General features: G+C 45.5%; 1 protein-coding gene across 5 annotated transcripts in view; it reads left to right on the top strand.

The window, feature by feature from the left end:
- ATP7B (ATPase copper transporting beta) overlaps nucleotides 1-21194 on the top strand; it is a 96629-nt gene that overhangs the window by 48177 nt on the left and 27258 nt on the right. For 4 of the 5 annotated variants that reach the window (XM_079779068.1, XM_079779066.1, XM_079779070.1 and 1 more), the window contains 6 exons: nucleotides 1883-3110; nucleotides 9520-9777; nucleotides 11654-11817; nucleotides 14219-14380; nucleotides 16448-16524; nucleotides 19978-20152. In XM_079779068.1, the coding sequence (XP_079635194.1) occupies nucleotides 1883-3110; nucleotides 9520-9777; nucleotides 11654-11817; nucleotides 14219-14380; nucleotides 16448-16524; nucleotides 19978-20152 (2064 nt within the window). The remainder of the gene's footprint in view (nucleotides 1-1882; nucleotides 3111-9519; nucleotides 9778-11653; nucleotides 11818-14218; nucleotides 14381-16447; nucleotides 16525-19977; nucleotides 20153-21194) is intronic. The other variant, XM_079779067.1, reaches the window with a different exon arrangement.

Genomic DNA, 21194 nt, shown 5'->3' with positions numbered 1-21194 from the left:
TCTTCTCTTATTATAGTTAGATATATCAATCTGTAATTTTATAGCTTTTGAATTTTCTTGTTTTTGTTTTGTCATATTTAGACTTTTCTCACTCTGAGATTATAATAGATATTCCCCTATGTTTTTATTATTCTTCCTTTTAAATCTATCTGAAATGTCTTTTGATATATACGTTCTATTTTTCTGGATAGATTTCTGAGGTGTGGCTATCCAATTGTCAGTTAATACTGTTGAGCCATGTCATCCTTATATACTACATTTCCATATTTACACCACATATGATTTCAGTTTATTTACTGAATTCAGCAACCCTACTTGGTTGCTGTCCCTTACATAATTATTCCCTCTTTTCTATACTATTTTAGGAAGTGCTATAGTATTTTTAAAAATAATTCTTTATAATTATTAATCTCAAACTAGCTTATGATTTCCTTTGTGGATATACAAATGAACATTTATAGTCAGGTTTAAAAGTTATTTAAACTTTATCTTGTTAAGCTGCTCAAAATCTGAAGTTAGAAAGATTATGCATTTTATGCATGGCAGTACGGAGATCAATCCATGTAACTGAGATTCATCTGAAGATAAGTAGGATTGTGTAGGAGCAGAGAGTGACATGTTTTTTCATCATGTATCATGTATAAAGGCCTGTTCCCAAATTTCTGAAATATGTAATAATACTGGTATAAAAACTGTATCTAATTAAGAGAGTGCTGAGACTGGAACCCTGTGAAAGAAAATCATGTTATGTTAATAGAATGGCTGAGGCCTCATCATTATGAGAAGAAATCAGGTAATTATACTTGTACTGTGGTATATTAAGAAAATGGGTCCATTGAATTTGGTAACACATTTGTCATTTTATGTAATGACTACAGCTGTCCTGAACACTAGGGAGGACAGTGACACTCAGCAAAGGCAGAATTGAGAAGTTCCTTGTTAAACTCAGCTTTCTATTCTTCCAGCTTTTCCGTTCCTGCCCTGCTTGGCCCAGCTCAGTTCCTCTGACTCACAGAGCATACTTCCAGATCTTTTTTCACTGGTATATATGGTCTGACCCCATGGGGCCTGGAAGGTCTGCTTTTGGAACTTGCTGCAAGTTTGACTTGCTTGAGTACCCTGTGATTGATTGTTAAGCATAGTTAAGCCCTGCTGAGAGATTGAGACAGACACACCTAGAATGAGATACGGAATTAAGGTGTTACCTAATCTTTGTATTTGCGTTGCAGCAGAATCCTTAACTTAGAGCTGAAAGGCCCAAGTTAGGGGGGCGGTTTCAGGTATCGTCCAGTACCGGGGGAGGGTCTCTTGGGAGACCTGTGGGCTGCTGTGCTTACTGCCTCTGTCACAGGCCTGCATGCTTGTTCTGTGCTTGTAAACTGCGTCAGCTCTCCTCCTTTCCCATAGACATCTCCACATCTTCTAGGTAAGAAAAAACATTTCACTAAGGTAGGCAAGTTGACTTGTAGGTTCAGAATCACAGAATGTCAGAACTAAAAGGAACCTGTCTGAACCCTTTCATTTGATAAACATAATTGATCTTTGAACACCACGAATAAGTGGACCTGTGCAGTTCAAGGGTCAACTTTTTAGATCTAAAGTTGGGAATTTATGGATGCGGAGGGCCAGGTGTTAAGTTTTTGTGGAATCAAAGTTATATGCAGATTTTTTACTACAGGAATTGGCGTCCCCAGCCCCTGCATTGTTCAGGGTCAACTGTGATGTTTATAGCTTTCTTTCCCTGCTTTTTATGCTCTTGTACTCTTGGGATGTTTTGACACCAGTGGCATTGTTTTCCATTTTCTCAGTGACAGACAAGGTGGGATAATTTAGAAAAAAATTTTGTTTTAAGAATAAAAAAAGTTATTTCTTTTTCTTTTAGATTCTGTCTAAACTTTCTTTGCCTGCTCGTGGCTGGAAACCAACAATGAAGCAGAGTTTCGCCTTTGACAATGTTGGCTACGAAGATAGTCTGGACGGTATGTGCCCTTCGCAGACAACCAGTGGCACCATCAGCATTTTGGGCATGACTTGCCAGTCATGTGTAAAGTCTATTGAGGGCAGGATTTCCAGTTTGAAAGGCATTGTGAGTATTAAGGTTTCCCTGGAACAAGGCAACGCAATTGTAAAATATGTGCCATCAGTTATGAGCCTGCCACAGGTTTGCTTTCAAATTGAGGACATGGGCTTCGAGGCCAGCATTGCAGAAGCAAAGGCTGACTCCTGGCCTTTAAGGTCCTTGCCAGCCCTGGAGGCTGTGGTCAAGCTTCGAGTGGAGGGCATGACCTGCCAATCCTGTGTCAGCTCCATAGAAGGCAAGATTGGGAAGCTGCAAGGAGTGGTGAGAGTCAGAGTCTCACTCAGCAACCAAGAGGCAGTCATCATTTATCAGCCTTATCTTATTCAACCTCAAGACCTCAGGGACCATGTCAACGACATGGGGTTTGAAGCTGTCATCAAGAACAAAGTGGCTCCTGTAAGCCTGGGACAAATTGATATTGGGCGGTTACAGAACGCTTACTCAAAGACACCTTCAACTTTTAACCAGAATGTCAATAACTCTCAGACCTTGGAGCACCAAGGGAGCCATGTGGTCACCCTGCAACTGAGCATAGATGGAATGCACTGTAAGTCTTGTGTCCGGAATATTGAAGAAAATATCAGCAAACTTCCAGGAGTTCAAAATATTCAGGTGTCCTTGGAGAACAGAACTGCCCAAGTACAGTACCATCCTTCTTATGTCTCCCCGGGGGCCCTGCAGAAGGCGATTGAGGCTCTTCCACCAGGGAACTTTAAAGTTTCTCTTCCTGATGGAGCAGAAGGAAGTGGGACAGATAACAGGTCTTCTACACGTCACTCCCCTGTCCCTGCCCAGAGAACCCAGGTGCAAGACGGGTGCTGTACCATGGTGCTTGTTATTGCTGGCATGACCTGTGCATCCTGTGTCCAGTCCATCGAAGGCCTGATCTCCCAAAGGGAAGGTGTGCAGCAAATATCAGTCTCTCTGGCTGATGGCACTGGAACGATTCTCTATGATCCCTCTATAATTAACCCAGAAGAGCTCCGAGCTGCTGTAGAAGAAATGGGATTTGAGGTTTCCATTGCTTCTGGTACGTAGTTAACCCTGGGGTTGTCTCCTTTCTCTTTGCCTTATGGTATCGTACCTGAGTGTTTGGACAGGTGAGCCACACTCGCCGCCTCACATGTGGACCATGGTAACAGAATTCTGCAACTTTCCCTTGTGTGTTAAGTTTTTCAGGCTAGAGGGAATAGAATTTCCAAGTGTTTATTTAGATTTTGCCTCTTGTGTACCTGGGACTAAAATGCTGAGGTCCTTGGATTCTTGGCTTCTTTTTTGAACAGAACCCTGATTCTGTTTTTGTTTGTTTGTTTTGTTTTTTTTAAAAAAATATTTTTATTGATTTCAGAGAAGAAGGGAGAGGGAGAGAGAGACAGAAACATCAATGATGAGAGAAAATCATTGATTAGCTGCCTCCTGCATGCCCCCCACTGGGGATCGAGCCCACAACTCGGGTGTGTGCCTGATTGGGAATTGAACTGTGACCTCCTGGTTCATAAATTGATACTCACTGAGGCACCTTGGCTTTTAAAAAGAGTACAGTAGGAATATCAGGTCTTTCTCTGACCAAAGGAATCATCATCATTCTCCCTGAAGATTTCTCTGCTAAACAGAATAAAATCATAAAAATAACGTAATATTAGTCTCACCACCCAGAGCCCATTCTCTTGAAAGTGGGAAGTAAGGGAAGGACTTAAGGATGATTTCCTTTGCCCCCCTTGATGGCTGTGAGAAGATGGGTGTGGTGAAATTTTCCACAAAAGCACAAAGGGTCCACATAACTTGATGTCAACCTCAGTAAACAGAGTTTCCAGGGTTGTGGTCATCCCTGCTCTCCCCCTCTTCTCATTGACTGGTCACTTGCTGATTTTTCATTTTCCTTACAGAGGAGCCCAGCAAATATAGCATAATTTCTGTCGTACATCAGGATTGTGAGAGTTGTAGGCTACTGGATGAGTGCCACATGGCTTCTCCTGAGAGCTTATGTTGTAGTGAGAAGCGTTCTGAGAGGAAGGAACCCTTGCAGTGTAACGGGACCAGTCCTGTGCAAGCCCAGGCAGGGGGCACCTGAGCCAAGCTCCCAGCTTAGGCAGGTCTCCTCTGGGAGAGGGAGTGGGAGTGAGTCAGTGAGCGGCAGGGGGCTGGGGTGGGGCAGGAGGGGTGGGGAAGTGACCAGGGACAAAGCAGCCTGGACAGTGGTCCAAAGGCCTGAGAGGCAGCCCAGTGTGTTGGGGAGGCTGCAGAGAAGAGGAGAGTGGCCTGAGTGTGAGGACTCACAGAGGGTGGTGGACGGTGGCTGGGCCACCTCAAATAGGCCCTGCATGTCAAATTGAGTTTAGACTTTATTATAAAGGCAAGGGGAGTCACCAGAAGATTTTAATCAGAGGAAGTACAGACCAGATTATGTTTTAGGGGACCAGTCAGTGTCAGGGTGCAGTGGGGGTTGAGGCGGTGAGACCACATAAGAGGCTGGGTGAGAAATGATGTGGGCTGGAGAGCAAGAGATGGATTTGGAAGACACTCAGGTCAGATCCGCCAAGCTTGGTGTCAGATTAAGGGTATGTGTGATGGGGGCAGGCTAGGGAGGAAAGGGAGAGCCTGGGATGAGCCCCAGCTGAGGTAGATGCTGGAGGGTGGCTGGGCTTATGAGTCCCGAATTTTTGGGAGAGTGGGGCTGGAAATGCAGATTTGAGTGATTGGACCCAGAGATGACAGAGGACCTAGAAAGAGTGAGCGTGAGAAGGGAAGGAGCAGAGGAGGAATGTGATGGCACTGATGTGGAAGGAATAGGGGGGTGGGGGTGGTGGCACCTATAGGAGGAGGATCTTGCCGGCGAGTGACATGAGAAGAGGGAAGAGTCCTGGAAATAAAGGAAGAGGGTCCAGAGAAGCTAAGGTTTAACTAAGAGGAGACCATCAGCTGGAGTTGCTCACTGCCTACATGGTGGTAGGGAGGTGCAGACCTCCAGCAGCTTAGGCCTGGAAGGGACAGAGTGGAGTAGAAGATAGGGAGGGGTGGTTGAGAGAGGCTGAAGATAAGGAGGGAGTGTGGGACATTCTTTGAGGGACAGCTATGTGAGTGGTAATGTGTTTACTGTTTAGATTCCACGATACATGCCCGGTATGTCAGTGCAAATGCAGGGTGAACTAGGATGTGGACAGTTTCTCAGCCTCTGGCTGGAGCTTCATGCTCATCCCTAAGAAGCACTTGTGGGCAAAGCCCACTGGCCATACTCAGGGCCAGCTGCACTTGAGTTTCCCACATCCATTTTCTCCATTTCCTGACCGCCACTGAGATAGAGAATTTCTCCCTGTAAAGGTTGCTCTGTGTGATACTTTACTGCACACACACACCTTAAAAGGAGTGGGTAAGTCAGGTGGAGTGACTTGGCCCCGTCTGTACTTTGTCTTTGTACCAAGTTTCAGGAAGGAGGTGGGTTTTTGTTTATTTATTTAAAATAAAAATCAATAAGGAAAACACAAAAGAACAGTAAATCCTGTACTCAAAAGGTCAGAAATGTAGTATGAAGCCATCATCTGCTATATCTGTGTGAAATTTAAGGTCTTTCAACAGTGGAATCAGGTTATTGGCAGTAAAAAGAAATTTGCATTGAACTACATAATCCAGAATATTTGGATTAAATTAAACCTAAAAGGAAAAAACCCCAGTGATTTTTCTTGGTCAGAGTTATAAGAGTTATGTTTATCCCAAGAGGTATTTAGGATATCAGATTTAACAAATAAGAAATATAGGACACTTAGTTAAATTTGACTTTCAGATAAATAACAATTTTTTTTTTTTAGTATAAGTATGTCCCAAATACTGCATGGGACATACTTATACTAAAAGATTATTCATGTTTTTTCTGAAATTCAAATTTAGCTGGACATTCTGTATTTTACCTGTCAATCTTAGTTTAGGATAAACTGTACATGTGCTGTGACTACCCCTTATAGCCACTTAAATGTTAAAAAGGCATCATTTGTATTTGATTATTCATTCTGGATTGAATGGGAACTCCTTGAGGACAGTTTTCAAACCATGTGATTTGTTTCTTCTTTGACGCAGTAGCACCCAGCACCGAGTAGGTATTTGTGAAGGAAATGAAAGAGAAAGGAAATAACCAGCAGGGTCCCAGGGTAGCTCAATGGAGGGCTTTAATCCAGGGAATTATTTACAGAGATTTTAGCTGAAAAACCAAGCAGAATAGGAAGGAAACCCTAGATTAGTACTAGCAGAAGCCACCACCTCTGAGGGAAGAGGGCGTTATAAGAGCCCAAGGCCGAGGTTGCCTGGTGGCAACTGGTACTATTGAAACTAAGAAGGGAAAGACTATAGCCAGGCCCTGGCCAGTGTTGCTAAGTGGTTAGAGTGTCAGCCTGCAAACTGAAGGGTCTCCAGTTTGGTAACCAGTCAAGGGCATGTACCCGAGTTGCAGGATTGATCCCCAGCTCTGGTTCAGGCACATGCAGGAGGCAACCAATCAATGTGTGTCTCTCACATCGATGTTTCTCTTCTCCCCATCCCTTCCACTCTCTCTAAAAATCAATGGAGAGCACATAGGCAAGTGACAGGCTTTGAATTTCAGCCATTTTATTTTGTTACCAGACGGAAAGGGTCCATTTGCCTGCACACATCAAAGTGCACACATCAAAGGCCAGTAAGACATGAACAGGAGTTTATAGCCAAGAAAGTAAGGATTTATTAAGGAGATGGTGCCATGCCCGGAGTCACAGGTAGCTCGTGCTCAATGACCTGGCTCCCCGACGGCTTCCAGGGGATGGATTATATAGGGAGAAGGTCATTAGTCATAGTGACTAAAGGAATTAGAGTTGTGATTGGTTAGTGCTAGGGTAATTCATCGTTGCATTTGGTCCTAATGTCAGCTATGGAGTTACTCTGTCCAACTTCACAAGGATTTGTTCTGTGAGATCTTTCCGCTTTCCTGGGTCAGGAACTAAAACACAACTGAGGCCAAGATATTGTCTTTAGTTGGATTGAAAACTCTGTCTCTATAGTCAATAAACCCAGGACCTTGTTCCTAAGACTACTGGATGCTGACCAGAACCTCATTGTCCTGAGGGCTTAATGATTAAGCAAGGGAGAGGGAGGTGGTTGAGTCAGGGTGCTGGGTGAGGCCAGTTGAGTCAAGGGAAAAGTAGAAATAAAAGTCCAGATTAAAGAAAATAAAGTTTCTGCAGTTATAATTTGACAGCTAAGAATACACTTAGACCTGGTTTTTATCTAGAAGGCAGTTCTGCATCTGTTTACTGATTTACTGACTTTTTAAAAAAATATATATTTTATTGATTTTTTACAGAGAGGAAGGAAGAGGGATAGAGAATTAGAAACATCGATGAGAGAGAAACATCGATCAGCTGCCTCCTGCACACCCCCCACTGGGGATGTGCCCGCAACCAAGGCACATGCCCTTGACCGGAATCGAACCCAGGACCCTTGAGTCCGCAGGCCGACGCTCTATCCACTGAGCCAAACTGGTTTCGGCTACTGACTATTTTTTGAATGAATGAATAAATTGATGGACAGGTGGATGGATATATGAATATAGTGTGAGGAAAAGTCATCTGTTAGGTATAACATATTCCTCTCACTGTTGTAAATAAGTAATGCCACTTTTTGGGCACGGTTCTCTCGTACCAGCATGTGTTGAGGATCTTCTGGGTCTCAGGCACTGTGCTGACTGCCATGAAGTACTCAGAGTCTAGCACCTGCCTGTGTGTGGTTCGTGTGGGGTAGCAGATCACAGAGACCCATCATCCAAGGCAGGTTTAGAATAATTGCAACAAGTAAGGTATTGGTAAAGGAGAAAATCCAGCATCTGGTTTGGGGCTCCCAGAGACTTGATGGTAGAGGTAGTGTTGGAGGAGGGCTTAGATAGGATATCAGAATGTTTAGGATTTCATCAGGCACACTGGGCAGAGGAGACACAAGCATAGGCCCACAGGCAGGAGTCCTCCAGGTATGTCTTGAAAGCAGTCTGGCTTAGATGTAGCTTGGGTATAAGGTTGTACAGGTCAGCACCCTGGTCCACACCACCATTATCTGTCTCCCAGATGTTGCAAGAGGCTCTGAACAGGTGCCTCTATTTCCTGATTTTCATCCTTGCAGTGTTTTCCCTGCCCAGCATTCACAGAGATCCTATTATTCTGCTGATGCTCCAAAACTCTCCCTTCTCATATTGTAAGAGGAGGAGCCCTTATGGTGATCTAGAAGCCCCCTTCCTCACCCATTACCTTTCTGACCCCTTTGGAGTCCTCATATTTGGCTTGTTGTTGCTGTCATCTCTGCCTGGAGTTCTCTTCCCTCAAAGTCCACATGGTTCACTTCAGTTCATATATGGTCTTGTAGACTTTTCCCAAAGCATATATAATTTATATTTAGAAATATGTAGGTTTGTATTAGACATAGTTTTGTAATTTTGGCTTTATTAAATTAAGGACTTCTTTTATCAAAAGAGACACCATTAGATGAGAGTGAAAACACAAACCATAGACTGAGAGCAGATATATGTAGTTCAATCCACTGACAAAGGATTCATGTCCAGAATATATAGGACATCTGTAAACAATAAGAAAAAGACAGACAACTCAGTAAAATGTTTTGGATCATTTTGATTCTCATGGGGAGGGAGCAAACCTCTGCTAACCCAAATGTAGTAATAGTTTAAAGGAACAGAGCCTATAGTTAAATAGACCTGGTTCAAAGCTAGCTTCACTATTACAACCTGAGGGGTTTGGGTCAAATTATTTAATTTTGTGTAACACATTTCTTTATCTATAAAATGAGAATAATAGTAGTATTTATCACATAGCTATTTTACGATTAAAGGAGGTCACACGTGTGTTTAGCAGAGTGCCTGGTGAGTTCTTATTTTTATCCTCATCTAATTAGAGCATTCATCTAGCCAGACCATTTCATTCTTCAAGTATCGGCATATTCCATGTATCTGTAATTGTGTGCCTAAGACAGAAACAGTGATGAAAAGGCCAACTGATGTAACCTCTCCAAACTTTTATCTGAATACGAGAAGCCCAATGCACGAAGATTCCTGCCAGAATGGGCCTTCCTTTTCCTGGTTGCCAGCACCACCTTCGCTCCAGGCCAGAGCCACCTTTCCGCCTTCCCACGAGGCCTGGAGCTGCTGGGGGTGGGGCGGAACGCCTGCGTCGTTGCCATGGCGATGACGCAGGGGTCCCACCCCACCCCCAGCTGCTCAGCACCCAGGTACCCAAATTAACCTACCATCTTTGTTGGGTTAATTTGCATACTCACTCCTGATTGGCTGGTGGGCATTGCGAAGGTACGGTCAATTAGCATGCTACTTTTTTATTAGGTAGATTGTCAGGCTTGACCTCCAGCTGTGAAGAAAATCTCAACTATTTGTTCTAATTTGAATGATTTCTGACATTTTATTCCAGCAGACTATCGTGGCAACCATGTTGGAGAGCACAGTGTGGCAAATTCCACAGCACAAACTACAACTGGCCTGCCTGTTTCTGTACAGGAAGTGGCTCGCCATGCTGGGGGCACCCCTAAAATCCACAGCTCTGGCCTCTCAGCAAAGTCCCCACAAGCCTCCACAACAGTGACACCAAAGAAGTGCTTTTTACAGATCACAGGCATGACCTGTGCTTCCTGTGTGTCTAACATAGAGAGAAACCTGCAGAAAAAAGCCGGTAAGAGACTGTGCCCACCCATGTTCCACTGGGAATGCTGCATCTGGACTGTCCAACACTGAATTCAGCAAAATGGGGCACCATGCTGTCCCTTCAGTCTCCACTGTGTGCATTTAGCAGTGGCCCTGATAATCTGGTAGCAAGTTCATTATGTGATGTATAGATGTTTGTCTAATGTTCGTGGGCAGTTGGCATCTGTTCTTTAAGAGGTATTTAGTTTGTTTGTGATAAATGTGTCTGAATAAGTTAGCTATGGGAATTCCAGTTTAGAGGTCATGGCACATTCCATTGGTAGCCTCTCAATTGGCTTGTCCTTCTAGTATCCTTATCTTTCTCCTCCAATTCCATCAACCTCTTAGTATCAAGTGAATAAATAGCCTGTATTTTGTGAAGTTCCAATTTCAAATATTTCATTTTTTTGTCCCTGTAAACTATAGAGTGCTGTGGATTTGCCAAAGTCTTGTCTTCCAAACTACATTTTCAATATTCTCTTAAACCTGAAAGTGCAACAAAAATCCTGTCCCAATTTTTTGTTTGGAAAATATTTTAACCATGACCCTCCCATGCCACCGGAGTTAGAAAAATTTTCCCTTTCCTCACTCCAGTGGTTTCATGTGTCTCTCTGATGTGTCTCCCTGGCCCTTAGAGTCAACCCTAAATTAGGATGACACTTTGTCTAGTCTCTCTTAGCTCCCTGGAGCTTTAGAATGACCTTGTTCAAATTGAGGTGTTAAAGGGACTTCCTTTGTCATCCACAGAAAGGCTGCCCATAAAATTAACCTGGATCTCACAGTGTCTATGTTTCTGTTCCTGACTTGAATCCCTTATTTTTATCCTTTATGGCATTCTTTTTTTGTTGTTGTTAATCTTTACCCAAGGCTTTTTTTCCTATTGCTTTTCAGAGAGAGTGGAAGGGAGGGAAGGGAGCAAGAAGAGAGGGAGGGGGAGAAACATTGACGTGAGAGAGACACATCAATAGTTGCTGAGAGAGACATATTGATCAGTTGCCTCCCGCATGCACCCCAACGGGGGTTGGGAAGCAACCTGCAACCCAGGTACCTACCTAACCAGGAATCAAACCCATGACCCTTTGGTGCTCGGGCTGATGATCTAACCACTGGGAACACTGGTCAGGTCCCTTATGGCATTCTTAAAGCACATCATTGCTTTCATCTATATCAATAAACCTTTTCCCCCTTAAACTAACACAATAGTGTTATTAGCAAGATAGTCCATGGGATTTCTTTTTCACTTCTTGGAATGATCAGAAACTGAAAAAATGTATGGAAAACCAGTTTTGAAAATTATTTTTCTTTATATGAAAGTGACTGAAGAAAAAGTATATCTTTACTGTAACAGTAGTTGCTGGCTGCAGACTAGATCCCTTGCTTTGAGATGCTCGCACCCATCAGGGTATTCGACAGCCTTACTCGGAGTGGCCCCCCGGGCCAGCAGCACGAGCATCACCTGGGAGCTGGCTGACCTGCAGAACCTCAGATACTACCCCAGACCCACTGAACCAGAATCTGTAGTTTAATAAGGTCTTCAAAGTGATTCATATGCCCATTAAAGTGTAAGAAATATTGTTCTAGAACAGTGGTTTATACTCTTGGCTATACATTAGAATCACTTGGGGAGCTTTGAAAAAGATGCCTCTCACTCACCTGCAGATTCTGATTTAATTGGTCTGGGTTAAGAGCTAGGCATGATGGTAGTTAAAAGTTCCCCAAACGGTCCTAATGTGCAGGCTAAGTTTGAGAATCACTGTTCCAGAGACTGCAGGGGCAGATGGTGTTTTTGTTGTTGTTTTTCTAGGTTATGTTGAACACCCAGAGACCTTGCCTAGAGTGTTACAGCTGTCGCTTGATGGTTTCAGGTATTCTCTCCGTGCTGGTTGCCTTGATGGCCGGAAAGGCAGAGGTTAAGTACAATCCAGAAGTCATCCAGCCACTCGAGATAGCTCAGCTCATCCAGGACTTGGGCTATGGGGCAGCAGTCATGGAAGACTACACGGGCTCCGATGGCGACATTGAGCTGATTGTAAGTACAGTGACTGAGCTGGAGCTGGGGCTAGCAGGTGGCAGGCCTCTGACAACCTGCAAATGTGATCAGTCAGCTTTCCCCATCTTGCGTATATCAAGTTTGCTGTTGTTTTCTTTGTATTATTTTGTATCGAAGCCAACAGGACCTCTTCCTTTTGTGAAGGAATGTTTGTTACGTCAGAAAGTCACAGGAGTGAATCCCATTGGGCACATTCAGGCTATTAGGAGAAGGAGGAGGAGATGGTGGGAGTGTTGGAGGAAGATGAATTTAATTAAAATGGCGACTGTCCCGAGTTGGTGGTTGGAGGGAGTTGAAGAGGAACACTCCATACAGCCTGCATACAGGAAACTAGAATGGCAGCGGTGTCTTGAAGCTAGAGGAGGTGAATCGGCACTGTAGCCAGTGTCATTACAGATGGAGGGGGCTTGTAGTGGGCACAGGGGCATCCAGAAGGTAACTGGTGACAGGATTGTCCCGAAGTGCTCAGTCTGGGTGAAGGCCAAGTATAGTTGCTGTTCCCAGTGTGATCATGGTGGCAGGGGTAGGGTGGTGGTGGTGGTGGGGGCGGGGGGTGTTTTCTGTCCACTGTTGCCAGCTGCATGTGTCAACAAATGGTTGAAAACAACAGGTATGTCTACTATTTTGAAAATGCTATGTTTACAAGCACTTACGTACAAACCTCGTTTTGTGTAAACAAAGCAGACATAGAAAAAATGCACAAGGAATTGAGTAATGCTGTTTTACTTAGGTAAAAGAATCTTTTACTTCCTTCCTGTGTTTAGTCACTGCCTAATGGTAAGTAAATGTTTGAAGAATAAGTTCTAAGGACACGGATGGCACTTTGACCTGCTGATAAGTGGTGTTCTTTGTTGAGTGAAGTTTTTGCTTTGGATGGGCCTCCCATGTGTGTTGAGTGGGAAAGGGTGATACTCACTGGATTATGGCTCAAGCAGGCACCCTGCTCAGACCACTATGGTGTGGAAAAATCTGAATCAAGAATATTGTTGGGAAAGGTGAAACTTTTTTGAGCAATGTTTTTATCATCACATGTTCAGACATTTTTTTAAAAAATATATTTCTTTATTGATTTCAGAGAGGAAGGGAGGAGAGAGAGAAACATCAATGATGAGAGAGAATAATTGATCTGCTGCCTCCTGCACGCCCCCCTACTGGGGATCAAGCCCGCAACCCAGGCATGTGCCCTTGGCTGGAATCGAACCTGGGACCCTTCAGTCCACAGACTGACGCTCTATCCACTGAGCCAAGCCAGCTAGGGCCATTTTATGTTTGTATGTAATGGTATTCTGGGAAATGCTGTCCACTGATACTTGGAGGAGTGAATTATCTGGTTTGCCTTCTACATATTACAGGGACGGAATGTCTCATTTCTGTTTCTCAAATCAAGATACACAGCCGGGCGTGGCAGAGTGGCAGAGCTTGCACGGGGCTTGATTTTTTAATTAGAATGGAAGGGAGGGGGAGAGACACAGAGAGAGAAACATCGATGTGAGAGACATACATTGATTGGTTGCCTCCACACGTGCCCTAACAGGGGCCGGGATTGAGTCTGTAACCAAGGTATATGCCCTTGACCAGAATCGAACCTATGATCCTTCAGTCCGAGGGCCGACGCTCTAACCACTGAGCGCCCGGCCAGGGCTTAGCAACCCTTTTTAGTTGGGTGCTCGAGATCTTCATGTGGTCCCAGCCAAATGGCAGGCTTCCTCTTCATTGCATATCCTGTGCCCTGCCAACGCTGACTACTGATGGTTGCCAGAACACCACGTGCTGCCCTGCCTTTTGTCTTTTCCCATGCTTCTCTCTCTGTGGTTATTCTTACTTTCACCTGGAAATACCCTATCCATTCTCTGGGACTGCCTCAAATCCCATCAACTCGATCACTCACTTTCTAAATCATTTTCTCCTGTTGATAGTGAGCTATTGACATTCTTACCCACAGCTGCAGACCAGATGCCAGCAACACTCGGGACCATAGAGAGTATTTCAAGAGCTCAGAGGACTTTGTAGAGTTGCACATCCTTGTCAGTTTGAGGCAGAGAAGGTGCATGCGCTGTTATTTTGGTGTTGCTGGTGAGATGACTGAGACAGTGTAGCTGGCTGATGAAAGCCCATAGTTGTCAGAACCGCTTCTGTCATGTGCCATCTGCTCAGTAGAGTGGCTGTGTCTCCTGTACCAGAGTTGGGGAAGAACCACTGTTTCTATTCTCGATGCCCCCGGGTGAAGGATCGGGGTGAAGACGTTGCTCACAGGGTTTGGAGGTGGGAGTGCAGAGTCTTGGGGAGGGTGCTGTGGGAGGAGGGGAGGCTCAGAAGCTTGTGGCTGCCTGTGTGCCTCTTTATTCTGGATCAGCAGGATTTTTGTCATCTTGTGCTGCAGATCACTGGGATGACCTGCGCTTCCTGTGTTCACAACATCGAGTCCAAACTCATGAGGACGAATGGCATCACCCACGCCTCCGTGGCCCTGGCAACCAGCAAAGCCCACGTGAAGTTTGACCCTGAAATTATCGGTCCGAGGGATATTGTCAGAATTATTGAGGTAAGTCAGTCTAATTTATACCCATTGGGAGGGAGAGAGAGAGAGAGAGAGAGAGAGAGGGTGGGGGGGGGGGGAAAGAATGAATATAGCTAAGAGAAAAAGGTCACCTAAAATCCTTCAACTTTTCCATTGGAAATAAAGTGAATCATTACAAAATAAACTGAAGTTAAGTGAATATCAGATATTCTAAGAGGAAAAGCAGTGAATGGATAAGAATGTTGGAGAAAAAAGATGTTATTGTTTTAATTTCAGATATTCCCTGAGAAACATCAATATTGCCAAGATACCTGGTACATGGGGTTAAATCACTTATGTATACTTTTTAGGTATGATTTATGTCTGTACCAAGTATCTATAGACTAAAGAAATGTTGATATTTGAAAGAATTATATGCATTTGCCACTATGCTAGGCCTGCTCTATAATGGGAGAGTTTGGTAATTTCTCCTTTGGAAAATCAATTAGAATAGTTTTCACACACTCCCTACCTCTCTGTTCCACTCAGTCTGTCCACAGACATACCATTTCCTTCTTAAGGTCTATATTATACTGCACCATAAGAGGAAGAGCATTAGTGGTGATCTTAATGGGTTAAGACAGTCAAAACCAAACAAGATTAACTTGTAACAACTGAAGGTGAAAGTAAATGAAGTTTAGCTGAAACTACTGCTTAGGAACTTTCTTATGAAATGAAACATCTTTAGCAGGTTTAATTTTGTCTATACTTTTCTCTTCACTGTGCATGTGTTTGAAGAGAGATGTCTGTTGAATGGCTTGGCAGAGCTTTTTGACATGCAAATAATACTGTCACTCTGCACTGCTGGCCAGTCAGTGCCTTACACTCAGAGACAGACAACACAGCTTCATTATCAGATGAGGAAAGATCCCAAGAGGGGCTAAGTACTTTGTTCACTGATGCCCAGCTAACGGTTGCAGGACTGTCTTTCAAACCCAGCTCCTACCAGCCTTTCTATTTCTACCGCACTACAGGTCTGTGATATGGCATTGATTTGGCTAAGAAGTCAGACTGATATACTAAGTAGTGGGGAGAGTCAAGGTGGTACTTTGAACATGGCTCAGTATCCTTCTCCGGTATAATGCCCTCGCTGGCCTCCACGCTGTTCTCTAAGCTTGGCACGGCCCCCCTCTTTGCCCTTACTTGAGGTACACTGCCAATGTCTGGCCTCTGTTCTTGTCATTCTGGGGCATCTTTTCCTAGTATAATTCGGGCGGTATTATTTGTGTAAGGATTTGTCTTCAGACTATCTTAGATGCTCTCTCTCCCACCATAGCTTTCATTTTTGCGTGAAATCCCAGTGCCAGAGTTGTGGAGCCCTTCTTTATTTTGTGTTAGCTGACAGAACATTTCCTGACAGCTTTTTCTGTTTGTATTCCTAAAGGATATTAGAGACATTAGTGATCAGATCAAATAAGGCAGAGAGGGCAAAGAAGAGAGGCAGCAAAGGAAATGTTTGGGTTAATCCCTGAAGACAGCCTCAGAATGAGGTGCGGTCTCTGGTCTCAGTGGAGGTGACAGCTTGCAGATGCTGAAGTAGCCAAGGTCTGCTGCGAGTGAAGAGGCCTGGGCTGAGAGCCTGGAGAAGTGAGCACTGGATCTGGGGATTCTGATAAAGCGTGCCTTTGGGCAGAGTATTTAACCTCCCTGACCCTCAGTTTCCTCATGCAGAGAATGAAAGCAGCTGACCACTCTGTATTTGGGATTCCTTAACTCAGAAATTCTGAGTTTACAACTCAACACTGATCAGCTTGGGGCACACTGATATTATCTCCAGAGCCTGCTGCCTTTGTTGACAGAAGGAACAGGAATTGCCACCTGAAGCCATCTCCTTGGGATGCTGCAGCCTCTAAGCGTAGATAGTGTGGGTCCTCTGACAGGATTCATAAAGTGATCTGGGTAAAGTTGTGGGAGGAAAAAACAGTACATTTCTCTAAGGCAATTTTAGATTGGCTTTCTAATATCAAAAGATGTAAAATGCTTTCTACCAATGCATGTTTTAACCAAGTGCCTTTCTCTTTGTTTCCCCGACCTGTCTCTTTTAATAATAAGGAAATCGGCTATCATGCTTCCCTGGCCCAGAGAAACCCCAACGCTCATCACTTGGACCACAAGATGGAAATAAAGCAGTAGGTAGAACAGAAAAGATCAACTGAAGCTCTTGCTTCCCTTTCCCTGGGCGTGACCCTGCCTTATTCTGTGCTTCTCTGTGTCCCTGCTTCCCTGATTTCCCACAGTGTTATCCACTTGGATTGGTTGCCTTTACCCTTGTTATGTTAAACCTCTAGTGCTGTTCACCAGACCTTTCTGCTGTGACAGAAACATTCTATATCTGCTCTGCCCATTATGGTAGCCACTAGCTAAGCTACTGAGTACTCAAAATACAACTAATCTCACTGGGGAACCGAAGTTTAAATTTCATTTAATTTAACTAATTTTAATTTAAATAGCCACCTATGACTGGTGGCTAACAGATGGGACAACACTTTTTTTGTTTTTTAAATATTTTTTATTGATTTCAGAGAGGAAGGGAGAAGGGGGAGAGAGACAGAAATATCATGGTGAGAGAATCATTGATCAGCTGCCTCTTGCATGCCCCCTACCGGGGATGGAGCCCACAACCTAGGCATGTGCCCTGGCCAGGAATCGAAGTGTGACCTCCTGGTTTCTAGGTTGACACTCAGTCACTCAGCCACACCAGCTGGGCAGGGACAGCACTTAAGTTGGAAGGAAGGGAGCATGGATTTTTTATTTGACAGTCTTTTGATAATTTATTTGAATGGGCTCTAGAACTGTGATCCAAGGACAAGAATCATAGCCAATTGGAAAGGAAATAGCCTGGGAAGCAGGAGATCTGAGTTCATTCATTGTTTCAGATGTTCACATATTCATTCAATAAACAAGGCCACTGTCATATGCAGGACACTGTGCTAGGGGTAGGGGATGAATAGAATGTCCCTGCCTTTGAGGTGCCCATTCCCTGGCTGGGAAAGAGTGGATGAGTGATGATTCAGGTGAGTTCTGGGAAGTCTGGAAGCCAAGAAGCAGAGGACACATAATCTGGGCCTCAAAGAATGAGAGGGAGTTGCCTGGGCTGAGGGAGTGGGTGTGGAAGTGAGGGTGTTCTAGGGGCACAGTGGCAGGGGAACTTCAGGGACTCTTAGGTGGTTTCCTGTGGTTGGTTGGCCTGCAGCAGAGGGCTGGCAGGAGAGGCATCTGGAAAGCCAGTGAGGGGCTAATCCTTGGGGTCTTGGGTGGCCTCCTGAGGAGATGAGACTTGAATCTCATAGGCATTGGTTTTCAATTAAGGTGCATCAGTTCCGACAACCATTTAGTTAGAATTTCATGGATGCTGAAGCTAACGTGAAACCACAGCTGTCACTGATGACCAACCCCCGTTTCAAATTTCAGTGTTCAACAAGACAGTTTGACTGTTCTCCCCAACTATTTTAAGTACTAGTGGCCCAGTGCACGAACTTCGGTGCACGGGGGCAGGAAGGGGGGGTGTCCCTCAGCCCGGCCTGCACCCTCTCCAATCTGGGACCCCTCGAAGGATGTCCTACTGCCAGTTTATAGGGATCGGGCTTAAACCGGCAGTCGGACATCCCTCTCGCAAACCAGGACTGCTGGCTCCTAACCGCTCACCTGCCTGCCTGCCTGATTGCCCCTAACCACTCTGCCTGCTGGCCTGCTTGCTCCCAAATGCGCCCCCCCACCGGCCTGCTTGCCCCCCAAGATCCTCCCCACCAGTCTGATCACCCCCAACTGCCCCCCCCCCGTGCCAGTGTGCTTGCCCCTACTTCCCCCCCTGCCAGCCTGCTCACTCCAAACTGCCCCCCCCCACTGTCCTGATCACCTTCAACTGACCCCCACTGACAGCCTGCTTGCCCCCAACTGGCCCCCCTGCTGGTCTGATCACCCCCAACGCGCCCCCCCCCCCACCAGCCTGATCACCCACAACTGCCGTCCCATACTGGCCTGATCACCCACAACTGCCCTCCCGTCTTGGCCTCTAACTGCCTCTACCTTGGCCCCGCCACCATGGCTTTGTCCAGAAGAATGTCCGGAAGGTCTCCTGGAAGGTCTCCCAGTCTAATTAGCATATTACCCTTTTATTAGTATAGATAGAGGCCTGGTGCACGGGTTGGGGCCGGCTGGTTTGCCCTGAAGGGTGTCCCGGATCAGGGTGGGGGTTCCCTTGGGGCCGTGGTCAGCAAACTGCGGCTCGCAAGCTACATGCGGCTCTTTGGCCCCTTGAGTGTGGCTCTTCCACAAAATACCACAGCCTGGGTGAGTCTGTTTTGAAGAAGTGGCGTTAGAAAAAGTTTAAGCTTAAAAAATTTGGCTCTCAAAAGAAATTTCAATCGTTGTACTGTTGATATTTGGCTCTGTTGACTAATGAGTTTGCCGACCACTGCCTTGGGGCATGGGGCGGCCTGGGCGAGGGGCCTGTGGTAGTTTGCAGGCCAGCCACGCCCCCATGTTTTCAAGCTGGCCACACCCCCTTCCCACTGGGGTGCCTGGCCAGCCTGGGTGAGGGGCTGATGGCTGTTTGCAGGCTGGCCATGCCCCCTAGTGGGGACCCTCACCCCATGGGGGCATGGCCAGCCTGAGTGACGGGCTGATGGCTGTTTTCAGGCTGGCCACGCCCCCCCAGTGGGGACTCTTACTCCATGGGGGCATGGCCAGCCTGGGTAAGGGGCTGAGGACCATTTTCAGGCTGGCCACAGTCCCTTCAGGGTGGGGGTCCCTGCTGGGGTGCCTGGCCAGCCTGGGTGAGGGGCTGATGGTTGTTTGCAGGCTGGCCAAGCCCACCAGCGGGGACCCTCACCCCATGGGGGTGTGGCCAGCCTGGGTAAGGGGCTGAGGACCCTTTTCAGGCTGGCCATGCCCCCCGGTGACCCAGGCTCCCAGCCCCTCCTTTTTTTTTTTTTTCCAGCGCCTCCTTGAGTGGAGGCCAGGGCGGCGGGAAGCTTGGCTTCCTCTGTCACCAGGGGCAACCCAAGTCTCCTGCTCGCTCCAGCTCTGTGGCCGCAGCCATCTTTGTTGGGTTAATTTGCATACTCGCTCATGATTGACTGATGGGCGTAGTGGATGGATGGTCAATTTGTATGTTTCTCTTTTATTAGTGTAGATAGTTTTAAAAGTAAATGTCTAAGTAAGTTAATACTAATAAAAGGTTACTTTGATCTATTTTTTCTTGGGAGTTTGCATAAGATTGCATTTTGAATAAAGAGCTGTAGGCAGCCATAGACAGAGATGTTAAGTCTCTTGGGCTGGATTCTCAGCTTCTGGGCCTCGGTTGCCTCACCTGTAGGTTGGAGGTAACACGTCGTCAGCCAAAGGCAGGCATGGGCTGGTTCAGAACATCTCAGGAATGTCCTTGCAGTGAAGTTTAGACCTTTAGGTGCTCCCTCAGATGGCCTGTGTCAGGGAGAGAGCTTTTCTTTCATTTTAGCCCTTTCATTTTGCCCCACACATGTGACAAAGGCAAGTCTTAAGCTGAGTTCTCAGGAGAGGCCCAGCCACAATCCAAGTGGCAGGCGGTGCCTGATCTGTCGGTATTGCTCATTGCTTTCCAGGTGGAAGAAATCTTTCCTGTGCAGCCTGGTGTTTGGCATCCCTGTTATGGGTTTAATGATCTATATGTTAATACCCAGCACTGAACCCTACGGGTCTATGGCCCTGGATCACAACATCATTCCAGGATTGTCGATTCTAAACCTCATCTTCTTTATCTTGTGTACTTTTGTCCAGGTGCGTATCAGAAAAAGGGTCAAACCTCTGCCTTTCATGCTTGTGCGTGACCAGCACTCTATTGCAGCTTTCCTGAACTACCCCGGCCCACTGCTGCTTTTTTCCATCTTATGTCCAGCGGCGGGTGTCCTCGACCACAGAGGACTTAAAAGAATCTTGTTTCTCTGTCAGTTTCACTGTTGATTGCAGATGATTGACATCTGACTGACAGAGCAACCTCCTTGCTGCAAGGATTGGTGAACCAGTTGTCTTCAGTTTGCTTTTCGTTAGCTGAATTTACCTTCGTTGTTAGAAGCAGCAGTTAGATCACTGTGTAGCTCAAGCTTCTCTCTAACGTCTTATCTTGAGAGGCAGAAATGTGGTTCTGAGGAAATTATAATTTAAAAGAGGTGGGCCTCAGGGAACTTCTAGGGGGCAATATTAAGGAACTAGCCGTGTTAGGAAATGTGGCCTCCATATATTTTGGATTATAAAGTAAAACTCCTGACTTAATATCAAAATGTTTCGGACTATCAAGGGGCAAGTCTTTGTAGGCTGAATTTGTGTACTTTTTCCTGTATTTTCTTTTTAATTCCACATGTAATGTACATTTATTGTAAACAGTTCAAGCCACATTGAAGTATAAAGAGAAAAGAAGAAGATATATTTTCATTGCTGGCACCCTGCCTCCAGCCCAGTGCCATCCCCCAAGGTCACCTTACTATTATTACCAGTTGGTTGTGTGTCTTTTATCAATATCGGTAATATTTACGTATGTAATGTATGCGTGTATACATGTTCACGTAAGGCAGACCCACCATATTCAATGTAGTGATTTATAACTGCCTTTTCCACTTAATCAGGTACATCTTTCACTCTGGTGGTTTATAGATCTAACACATTCTCCGTAGGGACTACATAGTACTGGCCACAGCATAAATGAAGTGTGATTCGTTTTACCATTGTCACCGTGGGCATTTAGGTTGGGTGCTCTGAGTTTCGAAGGTCTCCCATGCCCTTGATTATCCGTTCCTGTGGCCATCAGTCCTCTGAGTTAGGGAAT

The sequence above is a fragment of the Cnephaeus nilssonii genome, assembly GCF_951640355.1.
Source record: "Cnephaeus nilssonii genome assembly, chromosome: 8".
Classification (NCBI taxonomy): Eukaryota; Metazoa; Chordata; class Mammalia; order Chiroptera; family Vespertilionidae; genus Cnephaeus; species Cnephaeus nilssonii.
Note: the sequence above shows the minus strand (reverse complement) of the source record. Positions and strands in the feature narration are given on the sequence as shown.